The sequence below is a fragment of the Haemorhous mexicanus genome, chromosome 2 (assembly GCF_027477595.1).
Source record: "Haemorhous mexicanus isolate bHaeMex1 chromosome 2, bHaeMex1.pri, whole genome shotgun sequence".
Taxonomy (NCBI): Eukaryota; Metazoa; Chordata; class Aves; order Passeriformes; family Fringillidae; genus Haemorhous; species Haemorhous mexicanus.
Genome location: NC_082342.1, coordinates 14,665,674 through 14,685,019, shown reverse-complemented (window position 1 = coordinate 14,685,019; position 19,346 = coordinate 14,665,674). Strand labels below are relative to the sequence as shown.

The following is a 19,346-nucleotide window of genomic DNA, read 5'->3' as shown; positions in this document are numbered from 1 at the left end:
TGACATAAACATCTATGTCCAATACCACTGGTTTCCTCTTCTGGCAATTTATTTTAAAATGGCTTTTCACATTTTATTTAAAATCAGGTATGTTCTTAATAGAAAATTCAAATATATATGTAGCTGAAAATTGTTGTGGAACTCTTACTTGTTATGTTAAAAATAATACTGAATAAGTTAGCTTTGTTGTCACACCTTTGCTGTCAATGATTTTTTTGGTGAAAAGAAAAGGTTACAAATTAGAGTCACTAAACAAGTCTTCCAGCTGCACCAACTTTTTTTTAATTCAAAGTCCAGTTCCTTCAAAGATGAAAAGTGGAGGCTTAGAAAGCAGCAGAAATGCCCATTTTTCTTCTAATAAAAAGAGAAAAAATGATCAAGTAATTCTTTAATCCTAATAAATGTCATGATCTGAAATAGATTGGTTTGTTCACAAAACACCAATAAATTATTTCATTTAATACAAAAGTCTAGTTTTAAAATAGTAATAGGTTTGGTGCACACCTTATTTTGCAATAGTCAATTAACTAAGAAATAAATCAGATGCATTTTAGTTGACATGAAAAATGTATTCATCTAAGGAGTAGGGAAGTTTATCTCTAAACTTGAAGTAAAATATTTTTAAACATTTTTTAAATGTAAATATTCTGCATAGCCTTTTTCTGAGATTTCCCTTAATTTACCATGAAATTCTGACAACTTGTGTTTCTTTTTGGTTTGTATAAAGATGTTCACACAAACAGAGACCAAGATTCTGTCAGTCACGTCATAGTTCACAGCTCATGAAAGACTTTTAGTAGGGAAGTTTGTCTCTGTGATGATCTGATGCACCTCTGGTTCAGACTCTTTCAATCTCTTGTGCTCTAAAGTGTCCATCTCTTTAGACTACAGATTGTGAAAGTTTTTGCACCACATCTGAAGCAACAAGGCTTATAAACTTTCCTATTTTGCAGGAAGTACTCTAAGGAGAATTACATTAATACAGAATTTTAATCTTTTCCCAAGAATTAATAATGCAGCCTCAATAGCAGGAAGAGTGCATTCCCATGCTAACAGGGGTAGCCAATCATTGATGCATGTGTAACCTTTAAATGTTTGCTGTTCTCCAGAAGATAACAGGGAGAGGTTGAGTTAACTGATTGCAAGGTGTCATAGTTCTTGTTTCTTGTTTTGGTACAATTCCCCTTTTTGTCTTTTCATTTTGGTAATGGCTGTACAGCTCTCTTACTTAATTAGTTGCTGCTAAATAGCCTGATTAACCAGATACCAACCCTTACTCAAGGGAGCAGTATATTTATACATTTCTCTCTTAAGACATCCTGTGACGTCCTCATGTCTTAAATTTGCTCTTCCTTTGGCTGTCTATGATATTTTTGGAATTGTAGCATGTAGAAAACTTATGATAGGAACTTAATGACACCTTGTGTCCTAGAATAGTTTTGCTTCTTGGAAGTTTATTTCCAAAGCAAACATCTAAAAATACTGCAGCTCTCAACTAGCCTGAACAGGTCTGGTGTTCGTTTGAGAATTTTTTTTTTTTTTTTTTTTTTTTTTTTTTTTTTTTTTTGATCATTGCATGCCAGTTGTTCTAACATCCTGGATACATCTTCAGCTGATTTTTAGTCCCAGTGACACTGTGGAATCCCAGAATTGTTTGAGTTGGAGGGACCTTAAAGATCATTTAGTTCCATCCCCCTGCCATGGGCAGCGGCACCTTCCAATACCTCAGATTGCTTAAAATCCCATCTAGCCTGGCCTTGAACATTTCCAGGGATGGGGCATCCACAACTTCTCTGGGCAGCCTGTGCCAGGGCCTCACCACCCTCAGAGTAAAGAATTTCTAATATTGAATTGAAATCTACTTTCTTTCAGTTTAAAACCATTCCTCCTTATCACTACACACTTTGAAAAGTCCCCTCTCCTGCCTTCATGAAGGCCCCCTTTAGACAATGGAGGGCTGCTACAAGGTCTCCTTGAAGTCTTCTCCAGACTCAAGAACCCCAAGTCTCTCACCCTGGCCTCAGAGGAGGTGCTCCAATCCTTTATCATCTTTATGGTCCTCTTCTAGACCCACTCAAGCAGGTTGATGTGCATCTTCTGTTGGGCCCCAGAGCTGGATGCAGCACTGCAGGTGGGGTCTCACCAGAGCAGAGGAGAGGGACAGAATGCCTTCCTCAGCCTGCTGTCACACCGTGGTGTGTTGGATACTGGATACACTGGGCTTCCTGGGCTCTGAGCACACATGGCTAGCTCATATTTGGTTTTTCATCCACCAGGACACTCAAGTTCTTTTCCCAGGGCTTCTCTCAGTCCATTCATTGCCCAGCCTATACTGATTTTGGGATTGCCCCAGCCCCAGTGCAGGAGCCCACACATGGCCCTGTTGAACTTGAACCTGTGGTTTTCCCAGGCCTGCCCCTAAAGCCTGTCCAGGTCCCTCCAAATGACATCCCTGCCCTGTAGAGTATCAGTCACACCACTGACCTTGGTGTCACCTAACTGAGATTGTTCTCATTCCTGCTGTCCATGTTCTCAACAAAGATGTTAAATAATACCAGTTCATGTATTCCCTAGATTTCACCATCTCTACCACAGTGTGTGGGAAGCCTGTTTCCTTCCTTAAAACTGTCCAGTTAATAGGATTACACCCCTCAGTTGTACTCAGAACTCTTTGGAGAAGTTTAATGATATTACCAGAAAAAAGGTCAAGACTTAAGTGTGGAAAAAAAGCCCTTGACAAAGATAGGCACCCTTTTGGCACAACTGAGACCATTCTCACTAAGCCAGCCTTCAGGCAGGTACCTCTGCTGGCCTGATTGTGCTAACCCAAATGTCTGCCATAAATTCTTCTCTTGCAGATATGCTTTTGTGCCCTTGTGTTAAAAATGGGAGTGAATGAATTCTGCTGCTTCAATACATAATGGAATTTTTGTACTTAGTATCTCTTAATAATGAATGACATTTTCCATACTGCCTCTTTCCCTCTTATTGTCCCTTGAAGCCCAATTTCAGAAAGCACCTGCCAGGCTCTAAGGCCTGAGTTTTGAAGAAGTTTGACTTTGAAATGGCTTGCTGCCTGTATCTCAATCAGAGGCTGTTATTATCCTTTTACAAAGCCTCCAACCCTTGAAGAGCCCTAAATCTGTGTGTTTTTCATAGGTCTGTGCTGTCAACAGAGGAGAATAGGTTTGTAAGTGCAGAGGCCAAGTTCAGCCTTCTTCTGCACATGTGTAACTGGAGAATTTTTTCTCCTCCTTGCTCTTTGGGGCTCTCTGTAGCACTGTGGCTTATTTCTCACTCATAAATCCCTGAAGTTATGGCCTTTGGTGTGAGCAGGAGTTCCCTGTGGGTGGTAGCATGGCCCATGGATAGCTGTATCTTCAGCTGGTTAGCACACACACGCAGATGCTCTCAAGCATTGAAGTCTTCTCAGTTACAAAAATCCATCACTCAGGTCACAGCAGTCTTTACAGGAATATTGTTTCTGCAAACAGCCATGTATTTCTGGGTTTTTTTCAAAACCTTTCAGTTTTGTGGCATCAGAGCTGAATTCTGAGGCCACTAATTTACATTCCTCCCAACTAGCTGTATAGGCTGTCAGTTTATCATCCTGCTTTCTATGCCTTAAAAGGTTTAATGAAATAAAATGGGCAGAGACAGACCTGGTGTAGCCAAAGGTCTACCCACAGTGCTTACCTTTGTCATGTGGATTAGCAGAGGGTTAGTTTGGGGGATGAAGATGGCAAGGCAACTCGTGTTCTGAAAATCCATAACTGCTCTCTTGGAGTAAAATAATTAGGCAGATGTCAGAGATGTGATTTTAAGACAGAAAGGGAGAAGAGGAAGAAGAAAATAATAAAGTTGCTACTCTAGGCCAACGTTCAAGCTTGAGCACATCACTGTAGTTCATGACTTGGCTTAATGCCATAAGTCTGGGCCTTCTCTAAGTTCACATTTTGTTGCTATCCTCTCTAATCACAGAGGAGGAAACAGAACTAACTCTGTGAGTAAAGCAAAAAGAACCCTGAATATTCACTCAAATATTGGTTCAAATATTCCAGAGTGGGATAAAACCCAGAAGTGGTTAGATGTTGATACCAAAAAAGTTATGTATTCTATTTGAAGAGAGAAGAGGGGAGGGGAGAGGGAGACGGAGGGGACCCCCTCCATGGGTCCCAATGATGTCTCATTTTTCCCCTCCATCTGATCTTCTTGGAGGTGAGGGTCCCCTGCTGAAAAGCATAGAATCCCATGGATTAACATGCATTTGGGCAGGTGGGAACACACAGGTAGGTACCCTGAGGGGGGCCAGTCAGACCCTGTCCCTTGCAAGACTGTGGATCTGTTACATTATGTAGTATCATGTGCAGTGCTCTGGTGCAGGGTCTGGGGACTCCTTTGGGAGGTTGTCATGATCTGGCACAACTCAGAAGACCAAAGCAAACTAAGCTTCTGCGAATAAAATGGATCGGACCCAGGATGGTTTTAAATATACCCAAAAAAACGTGATTAAAACCAAGTGAGGCTAGATGTTGTTGCCAAAAAAACTTGATATATTTTATTTATTAGTAAAAGAGGCAAAGAGAAAGAAAGAGGAAAGAAAGAAAGAAAAAGAGTTGTGCATGGGGGGTGGGTGGACCGGGAGAGAGTGACAGGGGTTAGGTAGAAACAAATCACCCTTCTGGAGGTCCCAAGGACATCTTGTTCTTCTCCTCCATCATCTTTTTGGTGGTGACAGTCCCCTGCCACAGCTGCGACAAAAAGTATAGAATCCCATGGAATAATATACGTTTGGGCCACGTGGGAGCACCTAGGCGCCTCCCCTAAGGGGGCTAGCTTTGACACTGTTCCTTGCAACACTGTGAATCTGTTGCATCATGTTGCAGGGCTCTGGTGCAGAGTCTGGAGTCCCCTTTGGGGGGGGCCATTGATGGGCCATGATGCCCCCTCAGCTGTCCTTCACATGGATGTGGCTTTTCCTGGAGTGAAGGGGCCCCTGGGCTCCTCTGCACAGTGGAGGATGGGCATTCACTGCCTCTCACCAGAGACTTTTCCTACATACACCCAAACCCTTCCTCATCCCCCCCTTTGGTGTGAGTCTGTGCAAGCCTTGCAGCATATAGGCCTGGGACTGTAACCTCCATCCTGAAGGTGCTTGGCTGGGCCCTGCAGTGGATGCTCTTCCAGTTGCTTTGAACCATAGTGTCACTTTTCTCATCTCTGTTCCTTAGGAGGTTTAACTCACAGTTCAGGGTTTCAGTCAGGAGGCCCATTCAGGGTGGGCTTGGATGGTCTTCTGTGCAGCTTTTGTTATGTACTTTTGCTATAATAGACAAAACCATAAAATTTCAGTCTCTGACACTTCCTGCCATCAGTGGCATCTCAGGTCTCTGGAAAGATGCTGTCTATGTACAGGAATTATTTTCTCAACATCCACAGTCATATGGCCTAAGCACAATTAAGAGCTGAGTGCTTAATGCACACTGAATACACAGCAGCACTCTGAGAATTAATATGGTTTTTCCAGAACACATCACTGTGCCCTAAATTGTGGTGTCAGTTATTGTCATTCATCTAGTTGTTTTGTCAGAGAAATATCAGTGAAATATCCTGTGCCAAAGTATTGCAATAATTACAGGTGGGGGGTGACCTATAACTTCAGTGCACTGCCCATCATGTTCTCTGTCATTAGGTCCTTGCTACAACTCCTTGTAAATTTTGTTCTCCTGCTGCCTTAGAGCTTGGCTTCAAATTAAACATCAATGGGTGTTGTCTGATGAGGAGATAATGTAAACTGAAGAGGCAGTTTTAGGCTGACAGTTACATTGGTTGGAGTACAGTTCTTGGGACTTGAAATTTCAGCTTAGTTTTCAGTAAAAGTGGGGTGAGATAACAACCCATGATTCTAACTATTTAGTTTCAGGTCTCTGCTTTTAACTGCTGCCTAACCCTGCCCCTGGTGAAACCAAAAAGTAGGCAAAACAATTTCTCAAATTTCACAAAAAAAATTTAAAGTTTACAGCACCCCATTAGCTTCCCAAAAGATAAGTCTCCATTCTTTTGGGTTGTTATTGAGGCCAGAATCTCTTACAGATAAATAATTTTACTGACAATGAGTTGATCTGTTTTTACCATAACTGATGTATTGCTGTCTTAAGATACTCTAGAGTTTGGGGTGAAAAGGAAGATTAAAACTTGGTAACAAAATCCCATACAGTGAGTTGTTTTGGAGTGTAGGTTTCAGCCTGCTGGGTATGGGTAATCCTACAACACTGGATAGAACTGGCAGGTATTACATTTTAAGGCCTGAGACTTGTAAAAGTTTCCTTTGAGCCCAGGTTTGTGTGGTTTTTTTTTTTTTTTAAAGGCACAGGCTCAGCCAGGTACCCTTAGGCACCACCAGCACTTTCCAGTCTGCTCATCAGAGAGCCTGATTAGCAATGTCTGGTGTTGTGTGTGGGAAAACTGGGAAGCCTGAGACAGGAAGGAGGTGAGAGCTGGAGGCTCAACTTGCAAGCATGAGACACAGCAGGTCTTACTTCTTGTGCCTTTGGTATTGGTCTTGGTAAAATTTCAGTTGTCCATGTGGACTCTGAGCTTTTTTAAAAATTATCTTGACAATTTTTATTAAATGGTGTGAAAGTCTGTGTTTTATTGAGAAGGGAAGGAAAGGAAATGCACATTGTGAGTAATTGCTTATAGGTTTCTTATCATGCTAATGCTGCACATAAATAGTTACCTATTTGTGTGCACTTCATTCAGTGGGAACAATTGTTCCTATATAAAATGTATTATCTGAGGAGATTGCTATCTAGGTGTGAAATGAGTGATGCCTACAAAGGACAGAAAGGTTTCAGATCTCACGGGCAACAAGTTAACCCACTCCCTGACTATTGAAAGATTACTGTTCTTTGTTACAGGAAGAGGGGGCTTCTCACATTGCTGAAAGAAATGACACTGAAAGATCTCCTGTGTTATTTTTGTGACAGTGTTGTACTTGAGATGCATATTCAATTCTTGGAAGTGTTTCTGCAACCCCTGTTTCTGGACAAATAGCTGGACTAGCACAAATTATGTGTAATTTTTGATCTGCCCTACTCAGGCCAGTGATGCAGTCTGAATAAATTAAAAGCTTCTGTGGTGCCAGAAAAGGTGGCATGATTCAATTGGAATGAGCTCATGGTGTGAAATTTACACCCTTGGACAAAAAGAGTGGAATCTGTTTTCTTTCTGTCTGAGATGAAAAAGGGTTGGTGTGTTTACCCATGGAGATCTCTACTTCCCCTGCTTGAGAGCTGGTTAATGTGTTCCTTCACAGCAGAGTTGTGAGAGCTTGGCACAGTGTTCAGGCACACAAGTGCTGTCTTTTTTTTTAATTTAATAACAGGATCCTACCTTCATAAAATGTTGGAACTGCCTTTTTTTTTTTAGAGATAAAAAGAGGAGAGGGATGTAAAAATATGACTCTTGGAGCTGCAATGCTTGGTTGCTGCTAAGCTGTGGGACAAAGGAGGAAAATATAGCAAAGTCACACTCCTTATTTTATTCATTAGGTCATGAGAGAGTGGGAAGAGGCAGAACGCCAAGCAAAGAGCTTGCCAAAGGCCGACAAGAAAGCTGTCATCCAGGTAAAGGAAAATGTAACAACCTTACCATCTGGAACCCCAGTTAAGATACAAGGGGTGCTGGGTGTGGTGTAATTTAATAATCTACTTTATGGAGATTTCATGTTATTCTCTACTCTTTTTTTCCCATCTATGCTGATGTCTTCTCTGTTTCTGTTGTGATTGATGGCTTTTTCAGCATTTCCAGGAGAAAGTGGAATCACTGGAACAGGAAGCAGCAAATGAAAGACAGCAGCTTGTGGAGACTCACATGGCACGGGTGGAAGCCATGCTGAATGACCGCCGACGCATTGCTCTGGAGAACTACATCACAGCCCTGCAGACTGTCCCGCCCAGGGTGAGTGAGATTCCACGAGCTCTGCCAGCTCTGTCAAAATCATTGCAGTTGTCCTGGGGGAAATGTAGATGTGCCCAGGTGCAGTCTAGCTTTGGAGCCAGGAGCTCAGTGTGCAAGAGCTGTGACAGCAGTCAGACAGTTTGCCTAAATGCATACACGAGCTCCCCATGAATACCTGTTGATGGACAGATGCATAATAAAGATACTTAAGCAAATAATGTGGAAGTGATTTGGTTGTCAGAAGTTGCAGCAGTTCACAGAACCTGCAGGAGGATGGTGTCCCTCCAAGTAATGCACATTACGATACTTCACCACGACAACACAGAGATTAAAGATAGGATGGTTGTGATTTTTTGTTTTGTTTGTTGAACTGTTGAAGTGTTTGGTGAAGGATCTTGTGAGGATTGTTGGATGGCATGAGGTTAGCACACTAGCAATTCGAAGTTGTTTGCTTTTGATGGGTGTAAACACGTGCATTCAGAATGCAGATTGAGTGGAATTTAATGACTTTGTATCTCTGTTACTTGTTTCAATACCACAATAGCTGGTTAGTGACCTCCAGAGGAAGAGAATTTGCAAAAAGACTGGGGAAAAGCAGTTTTATGTATCTCTGGCCTCTTGAACACTTCCCAGATGGAAAAAACATTGTTACACTCTGAATCTCTTAGTGAATTTGACCTTACAGGGAGTTACACCAATATGGCTAACATGATTACATTACATATTTTCAGTAAATTTCCTTCTGAGGAGAAACCTGTGTCTTTGATGACCATGGAAAAGTGATCATTCTCTTAGTTCTTTATCCTTGTCATCATAATTGAACTTTTTTCTTCACTCTGTGGTACAAAACTCTCTTGCTTTTACCGTGTCTGCCAAGTAAAAATTAAAATCTTTCACTTAGGTAAAAGTGTTGAGGGGTGACTTCAGGATAGTTGTGTGAAGAGTTTCCATGTATTTTGCAGTAATTTGTGGAAAATGAAGCTAGTTGATGTTAAATTGGTAGAGGATGCTACTTGGCCCGAGTGTGAGTTGCATGTTATAACCTCTTACCACAGTGAGGGTAGTGAAGGGCTTGAACTCATTAGGAGACAGATTAATGAGTTGTAAGCTGGGATGTGGCTTCTTTTAAGTAGCTGGAGCCTGGCTCAGAACTGAGGTATGTATATGGACTGGCTGCGGGTCACGTTTGCCTTCTTGCACTGTGGGTTTGGGTAGTTCACCAAAGGTAGGGTTCCACATTTGGCTTTGGAGCCAAGCTTTCTTGCTTTGAAGTTCAGCCTTGTACAAATGTAATCCTGTCTGAAAAGTACCCCAGTAAAATTATTTGATTTCAAGCTGTGTGTGTGTCAGGCTGGAAGCTTGGTTCTTCGGGTATCTGTGATTGTTGAAGGGTATGATGGGGACCACACATAACAGCAGAAAGGTCTCAGAGGACACAAAGTGAACTTCAGCTGCAGAACTCTCTAAGGGAAAAAAATGTTAAGTGACTCTGGGACCAGAAAAAGTTGCATTTTGTGCTTATGTAGCTAGTAGTCAGCTCCCAGGATGTTTAAATTACCAAAACATTTCCTGTGTCGGGGGGAGAGCACCAGGCCTGAAAGGTGACATTAGTCTATTAAAAATAAGTTTTGAAGGTACTGTTTGAAAGACAAAAGTGCATCCTCTATTGAGTATATGTCCTACCTATGTCTTACAAAAGCTAATAATTCTGAAAGGAGTAGGCAGCAAGCATGGAGGTAACATTAGCTGAAAGTGCTACTAGACAGGGGCTCATCTCAAAATAACAGGGGTGAACAGTTTAAAAAATAATGTCTTTAAACAAGTCCTTGTTCAGTCTTGTAGATGGTCTTGTCCTTGCTTCAGCATTTTTTGGTTGTGTGCTCTGTAGCTGATGACAGTTGAGGTGTTGAACTGCTGATCAGGTGCATGCCAAAGCACTTGAAAACACTGACCTTGAATTCAGCAGGATTATTTGTTTAGTTGTATTGAAAGAGAGGAGGAGGTTTTGAAGGAATTTAGGAGTAAAAAGAGGATGTATCATCTTTGGAAGGAGGGTCAGGTATCCCAGAAAATATTTAAGGGGGTTCCTGTGGTGGTGTTCACAGGGGTGCCATGACGAGAGAAGAGACGAGAATCTTGACTCCATGTTTCAGAAGGCTGATTTATTATTTTATTATGTATTATATTAAAAGAAAATGATATATTAAAACTATACTAAAAGAATAGAAGAAAGGATTTCATCAGAAGGCTTGCAAGGATTAGAAAGGAATGGAAAAGAATGATAATAAAATCTTGTGACTGACCAGAGAGTCCGAGACAGGTGGACTGTGATTGGCCATTAATTAAAAACAACCACATGAGACCAAAGATGCACCTGTTGTATTCCACAGCAGCAGATAATTATTGTTTACATTTCATTTCTGAGGCCTCTCAGTTTCTCAGGAGAAAAAATCCTAGCAAAAGGTTTTTACATAAAATATGTCCGTGACAGGTTTCTAGGGCATTTTCATAGGCCACGGAGGGCCTTCAGGGAAAAGGACTCAATAGTGACTTCTGATTTTGTGTCAGTAATTGGCATTGAGAGTCCTTCCCTAGGGTCGTCATCATCCACTGGCCGATCGGTTTTGGTTGTGTGTTTCTTGCTTCTTGTGGTAGGAGCAAGAGCCGTTGGTTGGGACTCACTGTCTGGTTTTGCTATGGGCTTAGGTTTACTGTCTGGTTTAGCTACAACCTGAGTAGCTGGGGTGTTAGGTGCAGTCTGAGTGACTGGGGTAGCTGCTGATTTATCTCCCTGCCCCCCTGCCTCTATCTGCTGCCCTATAGAATCTAGCAGCATGTGATAAGCATAGGCCAGGGCCCAGCTTCTTGCAATGATCCTTTTCTCCTTAGAGTCACCATGGCACTTCTCTTTCAAGTATTTCCTCACCTCAGCTGGGTTCTGTATTTGTTCATGTGGCAAGTGCCAGGCTGTAGGGTCAGAAAATTCTTTCAGGGTTTGGCCCATATCCTCCCGTTTCCCACACCACTCAGGATTTTCCACACCTGGGTCTATTTCTGGGTCACATGTCTTATCTGCTCCTTTGGACATCTCAGCCCTCATTCTAGACAAACTGCAGACCCTATAAAGAAAGCTTACTAGATTAAATACCAGGACAGTGCTATCTTTAACATTCAGGGGAGACTGAACATTCTCAAACAATGACGTAACAGATTCAAAGAAGAAGAAGGAAAGGAAAGGCTGAAAAGCCTTATCCCCTGTTCCTGCTCTAACAAGCTGGGTGCAATTACTAATAAATCCCCAGAACTACTAGGAACTGGAACTAGGACACAGGGTAGGATGAAGACACCATAAACCATACATAGCCTGAACAAACTCCAGTACCTTTGTAAACTCCCTATAAATCATTATCACCAAGCCCAGCTCAATAGCTATTGTAATCCATGCCCCTCTACTGTAAAAACTATGTATTTGGGGCAATACTGGAGCTGGATAAGAAAATATCTGGATAAGAAAATAAGCCTAAGGACCAGAAAGGTATTAAAACCTCAAGAGTGCCTAGAGACCAGAAACACATGAAGGCCTCCACCCAGAGAGACATCATGAATTCAAGCAACATGGCTACTGACTGCTTTATCCCAATACAGAGTAAGTACAGCCAAAATGCAATCAGTACTGATTTTTTTCCACTTTCTCAAGCCATGCGTTGGGTGCCAAAAATTGTATTTGTCCTGGTTTAGGACAAATTTGGGAGAGAACCTCCAAAGGAGTTCCTCTAGAAAGCAGATTCAAGCGGCTCCTCCCCCAACTGGTTCAGGAAAGTATTTCCTTGGAGAAAAGTGGAATAAAACTGTTTATTTAACAGGCAAAGCATTCACCCACACAAAAAATGAACAACATTAAACAATAAAACCTCTTGCCACTCCAAAAGAGATGACAGACTCAGAAAGTTCCTCTGTGGGCTGTAGCTCAGCTCACTCAGTCTGTTATCAGTCCCTCTGGTGCTGGAAATGCCGCAGCCCAGGCCCAGCCCAGTGGGTCACAGGTATGAGCTGCTGGTGCTCTGCTGGGCTTCAGTGCAGAGCAGGTTTAAACAGTTCCAAGAAGAAGAAAAAAACCAAAGTCCAGGGAACTTCTCTGCCTCAGCTAGCTAAAACTGACTAAAATGCAAAGAAGAGCTCTGTCCCGCTCTGTCCACAGACACCACAGTCCAGGAGCAGGAATGTGTAGGAGTGAGTGCAGTTACTGAAAACAAATTGTGCATTTCTTCTCTTCTCTTCACTCTCAGAACCAGTCTTAAAGGTGCAAAACTTATTTCTGGTCAAAACAGATGAATGGGGATGAATTGTAATTCAGCATCATAAAGTCACCCCAGGACAGGCATGATGAAAAAAAATGAGAGAGACCAAAGCTCAGTTAGGACTTAATTTGGCAACTTTTATGAAAGATAATAAAAAAATGTTTTTACAAATGTTTTTAACAACAAAAGAAAGGGTAAGAATATCCTCGATTCTCCACTGGATGCGGGAGGGAATTTAGTGACTGCAGATGGAAAGAAGGTGGAGGTGTTTAACATCGTCTTTGTCTCAGACTTCAGTGGAAAGATAGCTTGTCCTCAGGACAGCTGTCCTCCTGTGCTGGTAGATGGTGTCAGGGAGCAGAATGGTCCCCCTGTTATCCAGGAGGAGGCAGTCAGAGAACTGCTGAGCCACTTGGATGTTCATAAATCCATGGGACCAGATGGGATCCATCCCAGGGTGATGAGGGAGCTGGCAGATGAGCTTGCAAAGCCACTCTCCATCATTTACCAACAGTCCTGGCTCACTGGGGAGGTTCCAGAGGACTGGAAGCTGGCCAGTGTGATGCCCATTCACAACAAGGGTGGGAGGAGGATCCTGGTAATTATAGGCCAGTCAGTCTGATCTCAGTGCCTGGTAAGGTTATGGAACAGTTTGTACTGAGTGTCATCACACAGCACTTGCACGATGGCCAGGGTATCAGACCCAGCCAGCGGGGGTTCAGGAGGGGTAGGTCGTGTTTGACCCACTTGAACTTCTTTTATGACCAAGTGACCCATCTGGTGGATGCAGAAAAGGCTGTGGATGTTGTGTACCTGGGTTTCAGCAAGGCCTTTGACACTGTCTCCCACAGCACACTCCTGGAAAAGCTGGAAGCCCAGGGCTTGGACAGGGCACTCTGTGCTGGGTTAGGAACTGGCTGGATGGCCAAGGCCAGAGTGGTGGTGAGCAGTGCTGCACCCAGCTGGGGCCAGTCACCAGTGGTGTCCCTCAGGGGTCAGAGCTGGGGCCAGTTCTGTTCAATGTTTTTATTGATGACATGGATGAAGGTATTGAGTCTATGGTTAGTAAGTTTGCAGATGGGAGCATGTGTTGATCTTTTGGATGGTAGGAGGGCTCTGCAGAGAGACCTGGATCAGTTGGATGGATGGCCAGTCTAACAAGATGAAGTTTAGTAAGTCCAGGTGCTGAGTCCTGCATTTTGGCCACAATAACCATCTGCAGCACTATAGGCTGGGGACAGTGTGGCTGGACAGTGCCCAGGCAGAAAGGGACCTGGGGGTACTGGCTGACATGGACATGAGCCAGCAGTGTGCCCTGGTGGCCAAGAAGGCCAATGGCTCCTGGCCTGTGTCAGGAACAGTGTGGCCAGCAGGAGCAGGGAGGTCATTCTTCCCCTGTACCTGGCACTGGTGAGGCCACACCTTGAGTGCTGTGTCCAGTTCTGGGCCCTCAGTTTGGGGAGGACCTGGAGACGCTTGAGCGCGTCCAGAGGAGGCAACGAGGCTGGAGAGGGGCTTGGAACACAAACCCTGTGAGGAGTGACTGAGGGAGCTGGGGGTGTTTAGCCTGGAGAAAAGGAGACTCAGGGGTGACCTTATCACTCTCTACAGCTTCCTGAAAGGTGGCTGGAGCCAGGTGGGGGTTGGTCTCTTTCTCCAGGAAACAACTGACAGAATGAGAGGACATAGTCTTTAGCTGAGCTAAGGGAAATTTAGGCTGGATATTAGGAAAAAGAGTTTTATGGGAAGAGTGATAAAGTACTGGAATGGTCTGCCCAGGGAGGTGGTGGAGTCACCATCCCTGGATGTGTTTTAGAAAAAGACTGGATGTGGCACTCGGTGCCATGGTTTAGTTTAAGTGGTATTAGGGCACGGGTTGGACTCAATGACCTTAAAGATCTCTTCCAACCCTGTGATTCTGTGAGGGTGAAATCTGGGGAGTGATTGATGATAGCTGAAAGACCTAATGAGTTAATCCAGTCCACTAAATGCTTTCCAGGATATGGAGCCAGAAGCTTGAATACACTGTGGATCCAAACTTCAGCTGCCTAGCCCAAGAGAAAATGGGCTTAATGGAAAATGCAACTTTGATACCCTAGCTGTATTTCACTCTGGCAGTTTCCTAGTAAACAAAAAGTGCATTTGATGCAGTTGTGTTATCTTTGGGAGAGTAATTCATAACCCTACTGATAACTTGTTAAGTATTATTAGAAAAATTGTGGGAGTGAGGGGTTCTGGAGTTCTCAAAGTATTTTTAAGAACCCCCTTCACTCCCTGCTTCAAGTTACATGGTTTGCTATTAGTATGTTTACTGCCAAAATACATTCTAAATACTGTAAGTTATGGAGTCTCTTTCTCTAAGTTGTGAGGAAGAATTTGGATTTAAATTAAAAAAATATATACTTTTTTATGGAAGTCCTGCATGCAATTAGGAGGGTTTAAAAGTCCGTGAATCCTTTGTGAATAGCTCCTGTATTGGATCCAAAACTAACTGCAGGTTTTTTTCATGTGTTACATGGATGATTGCCCAGTGCAGTGTCAGAGGTGTGCCTCTGAGCAGCACTCAGGGCAGCAAGGGAGAGAGGGAGCACACAGAGATGAAATTGGATAGTTTCAAGGTGTACAAGAAAATAAATTTAAGTGAAACCAAATATTTGTACTCTTGTTCTGTTCTCAGAAGCACTGTCATGCAGGCTCCCCAGAAACTCAAAATTTGATCCTCATTTTTGATTCCTGATGCAGCTTAGCTGTGCTGCTGTACTTTGCTGCCTTTGAAAATGGGGTGCAGCTGTTCAGTATCCAGTGTCAAAATAGTATATTGTTTCATCATCCTTGGTGGGCTTACTACAGGAAAGGAGGATTTGTGGCAGCTGGAAACAATATGCCTCTAGTTTTTAAAACATTTGGAAATTTTCCCCTTAATTTTTTACATTAGAGGAATTCAAATCCATCATTCTCTGTGAGCAGATTGATTCTGTAATTTGCTTCTGTTCCCTCTTTCATGTGCATGTCAAATTTTTGTGGATTTATGTGTTCCTTTCTAATCTTTGATGGTAAGAGAGGCACATTATCTGTGGGAAGGTGGTGGTGGTGGGTGACAAAGACAAGCAGAAAATAAAATTGATGAAATAAAGGGTTTCAGAGGAGGGAAACATACAGGAAAACTTTGAAAGGTAATTAATTAACCTCTTTACTTTGCACATAAATTAAAGTGAGCATATAATCCTTAAAATCAGTTTGAAATCCTTCTCCTCTAATTCAGCACTATTTAACTGAAATAGAAATTCTTGCTTAGAAGAGTGAGATCATTAAGATCAACCCTGTAATGTACATTATTCCATCTGATTTTTTTCCCATGTTTTCTTTTTCTTCAGAACTTACTCTGGTACTTTTTATGCTTGGGAGCAGTGCCTGTTCACAGAGAGAGCACAGGGCAGATTGGAACTATTCCGGTTTGGCTGTTTGAACAGGGAAGAGGAATCTACAGGGGGGTCCATGCTCAGTGTCTCAGAGTTTGGGAAGCTCAAAGCATTTCCTGAGTCTAAGAAGGTTGCTGTGGAAATATGCAGCTGGAGAAAGGCCAACGTGTTGCTGCTGAATTGGTGATAAAAATCTTTCTGTGCAGCAGGAAACAACAGTCAGTCCAGCTCTAATACTCCACCCTTTAGCTCTGCTTCTCCAAACCCATTAATTTCCAGCTGTGGAATTCTCCACAAAAACTTAATTTTGAAGGTTTTTTAGTGAAATAGCATGGATTTCAGCTCTGTTTTTATACAGAGTCAGATTTCAAGAAATGTGGTCAGCTAGTTCCATTTTCCAGAGTGTCGTTTTAAACCCTGGCAGGTTTGTTATATCTAGAATTAAGAGTTTTAAAATAGTGAGCAGAAACAAAATTTGTCTTAATTTGTCAGAGTTCAGTAAGTTGAAATACTGAAAAACAAATAATGAGATTGAGTCAAATAGTTTTCATTTAATTTGGCTGCCAGAGGAGTCCTTGAGAGGGGAGGCAAATGTAAGTCTTGGGCACCATTATAGCAGTGTGATTTTGATGTGTGAGATAACATGTTTTGTTACAAATTAGTAGAAATTATTAGAAGGCATTTTTAACTCCACAGAACAGGTATCTGGATGGGGATTTATGTGTCTTGCCCATGAGTAAGTGTTTGCATTCATCCAGTTCAACTTGAATGTTTCTAAAATGAGCTACTTCTCCATGATGAAACATGACCTGCAAGTTAATAATGTAGCGAGTGAAATATGTACTGAATATGATACACAAGGTATTCAGAATAGGGAATGAAAAGAAGCAATTGTTGCACATTGCAAGAGCAGTAATTGGAAGGGACTGATGATTGATTTTTCTCTAAAGACAAAGTTAAATAGCATTGTGCAAATTTCCTCTCTGATTTGGAGTGAATTTTGATCAAAAAGACAAGCCAGCTTAGAATTTCCCATGGAAGTTCCATGGCACAAAGCCAGGAAGTTGTATTTTGAATACACAGACCTGCTTTATTATGGTTTTAGTGTGGTTTCTTTGTAGTAAGTATTTTGGATTTCCATGAGAAGAGGTTTTTTTTTCCCATGAGAGATATTAGCCATGCAACCTACACGTGATGTTTCCATTTTCCAAGCTCAATGAAATTGCACTGTTTGATCACTCCCTTAAAATCTGAGCTAGCAGATTAGGATCAGTATAGGGACATCTGCATGTTTATATATAACTTGCTGGAAACTGGGTTATGGGCATTTTAGATCTCATATAAAAGACCACAGAAAGACTCATCTTTCAAATAAGAGACAAGGCATATTCTCTACAGTTCTAGGTAAAACTTCAGTTCTTAATGGTGCATTGTCACCCTAGGTAGTCTGTGTAGCCCAGATACATTGTCTGTGAACCTGTCCACAAGTATCAAATGCATGCAAGTCCCCAGGCACTCAGGAAAGCTACATGAAATAGTACTTTGACAACATTCTCTAGCATAAATGGGATTTTAAACTAACAAATAAAAAATACCCAAAGACATGAGCACATCTGCTGGATGGTTACAATAGCTTGTAAGAAGGACTACGATCAATCTCAGTTGTGCTCAGTTGTTGATAAAAACAGGTGTTTGAATCTGCTGAAGGGGGAGCTTTGGAATGAGTTTGATTGGAGCAAACAGTGTGACAGTATGTGCTTAAAATAGTTGGTAGGTTCACATCTTATTAAGTGTGTCTTTTTTGATGCATTTGCCTAAACAGAGTGTGCCATGAGACTGTGGATTTAAGCTTCTTGCCAGCCAGTCCAGAGTTTTGGAGTACACAGTACCCATATTATTCCTAAGTAATCAGCATAACCCTAGCCTGTTACCTGGACATGTCTTGGCGGTAAGAAAAGTTGAATTATCAGGAAAGGTAGCTAAATATCTCTCTTCAAAATTTTCTTCTTGTTATTAAACTTTCTGGTCTTCTAGCCTTCCTTTCAATAGAGCTTTACAGTTGACATTTCAGTTGTTTGGCCATTCCCACAAGGTTGTGAGGATTACTCACTTTCCAGCATTTGTCCACAATTTCTTGCAACTTCTTCTGAGAGTACTTGGCTTTGGGGACTTTGAGTTATTTCTCTCATGAGTGAATTTACAGCAGTGGAGACACTAAGTTTAATTCTCTGGCAGGATATGGCTTCATGTCTCTATTTCTGTCTCACATCTCTTCTTCAAATAACCTTTGGTTTGCTTTCCTCAGACATTTTTGAATCTGTTGCTTCTCTTAAACTGAAGAGATTCTGAAATCTTTGGATTCCATATCTGAGTATTCATCTCTTGTGTAAATGTTAAATCAGTTTAAGCTCTATATTTGTCCATGAATCTAAGTCTTCTTAAAAATTCATCTTCACCCACAGTTCTTCCTGCTTTGGAAAGCTGTGCCCAGAGCTTCTGACACTTTTTTTATCACTTCCATACCTTCTTCCCTGTGTCACTCTCTGTGCCTAGGCAGGCTCTTTATCACTTCTGTTCATTCTTTAATCTGCTGCACAGTAAGGCCATCTTCTATTCCTTCTCACTGCTCAGCAGCTTCAGGTAGGATGCAAAGCACAGCACCACAAGTGGGAAAGGAGAGAAGGGAGACTGCATTTCCAGAATCCATATCATCTCAGAGTTAAAGATGGATGTCTTAGCTGGATGCTGGAGATCACTTCCTGTTTTGGCACTGTATTATTGTGCAGAGCAGGAAAGTACATAGTAATACATATCTTAGTCTTCAGTGCTCTGCCATCACTGTGTATACTTTCAAGTTCCCTTCAGCTGCTGATCTTTTCTTTCTTTTTCTTTCTTTGTATTCAATAACCTGCCTGAAGGCATATATCCATTAGGTTTTACTGATTAATATTATTTGCAATAGACTTCATATTTTTGCAAAATCTGGCATGTAAGCTGAGAAACTTCAGAAAACTGGGCAGGTGTCTCTTTTTTCTTATGTATTTTCAGTCAGTTGTGTGTTCTGGATGTGTATGTTCTGTACCTCAGCTCTGTGGTTCTTTTCCTCTGTTTTCTCCTCTCGTGGAGTAACAATAGTGACAGGGCAGGAATGTTGTGACTTTTTTTTCACCTTAAGTTTTACAGTCAAGTCTGGTGATTGGTTATTCATAGAAACACAGAAATCTGAACACCCTTCTCAGGAACATTATCTGCTGCCTACACCTACTATTTAATGGTGCATCCTGATGGTGTTCACTTGAGAGGATCTTCCTTATAGTAGTCAGACTTGCCTTCAGAAGATAGCACCAAGGGCTTTTGGCTTGGGATGCATCTCCAGTGCAAGAAATGAAAGCATGTGTCATTCTAAACTGATGGTTTTTCTGTTCTTTTTTCTTTCTCTGTAGCCTCGTCACGTATTCAACATGCTGAAGAAGTATGTGCGGGCTGAGCAGAAGGACAGACAGCACACTCTCAAACACTTCGAACACGTCCGCATGGTAGACCCAAAGAAAGCTGCCCAAATCAGATCTCAGGTAATCCCCACTGATGGTTAGTGAGGTTGTGTTAGTTCATAACTATTGTGAAATTTCTGTCAACCTATTTTTTATAAAATACTCAACTCCTTTCC

At 42.0% G+C, this 19,346-nt stretch overlaps 1 protein-coding gene across 4 annotated transcripts in view; it reads left to right on the top strand.

Annotated features, from left to right (window-relative positions):
• Positions 1–19,346, top strand: part of APP (amyloid beta precursor protein) — a 198,231-nt gene that overhangs the window by 133,719 nt on the left and 45,166 nt on the right. For all 4 annotated transcript variants that reach the window (XM_059873139.1, XM_059873131.1, XM_059873121.1 and 1 more), the window contains 3 exons: positions 7,554–7,628; positions 7,804–7,962; positions 19,123–19,251. In XM_059873139.1, the coding sequence (XP_059729122.1) occupies positions 7,554–7,628; positions 7,804–7,962; positions 19,123–19,251 (363 nt within the window). The remainder of the gene's footprint in view (positions 1–7,553; positions 7,629–7,803; positions 7,963–19,122; positions 19,252–19,346) is intronic.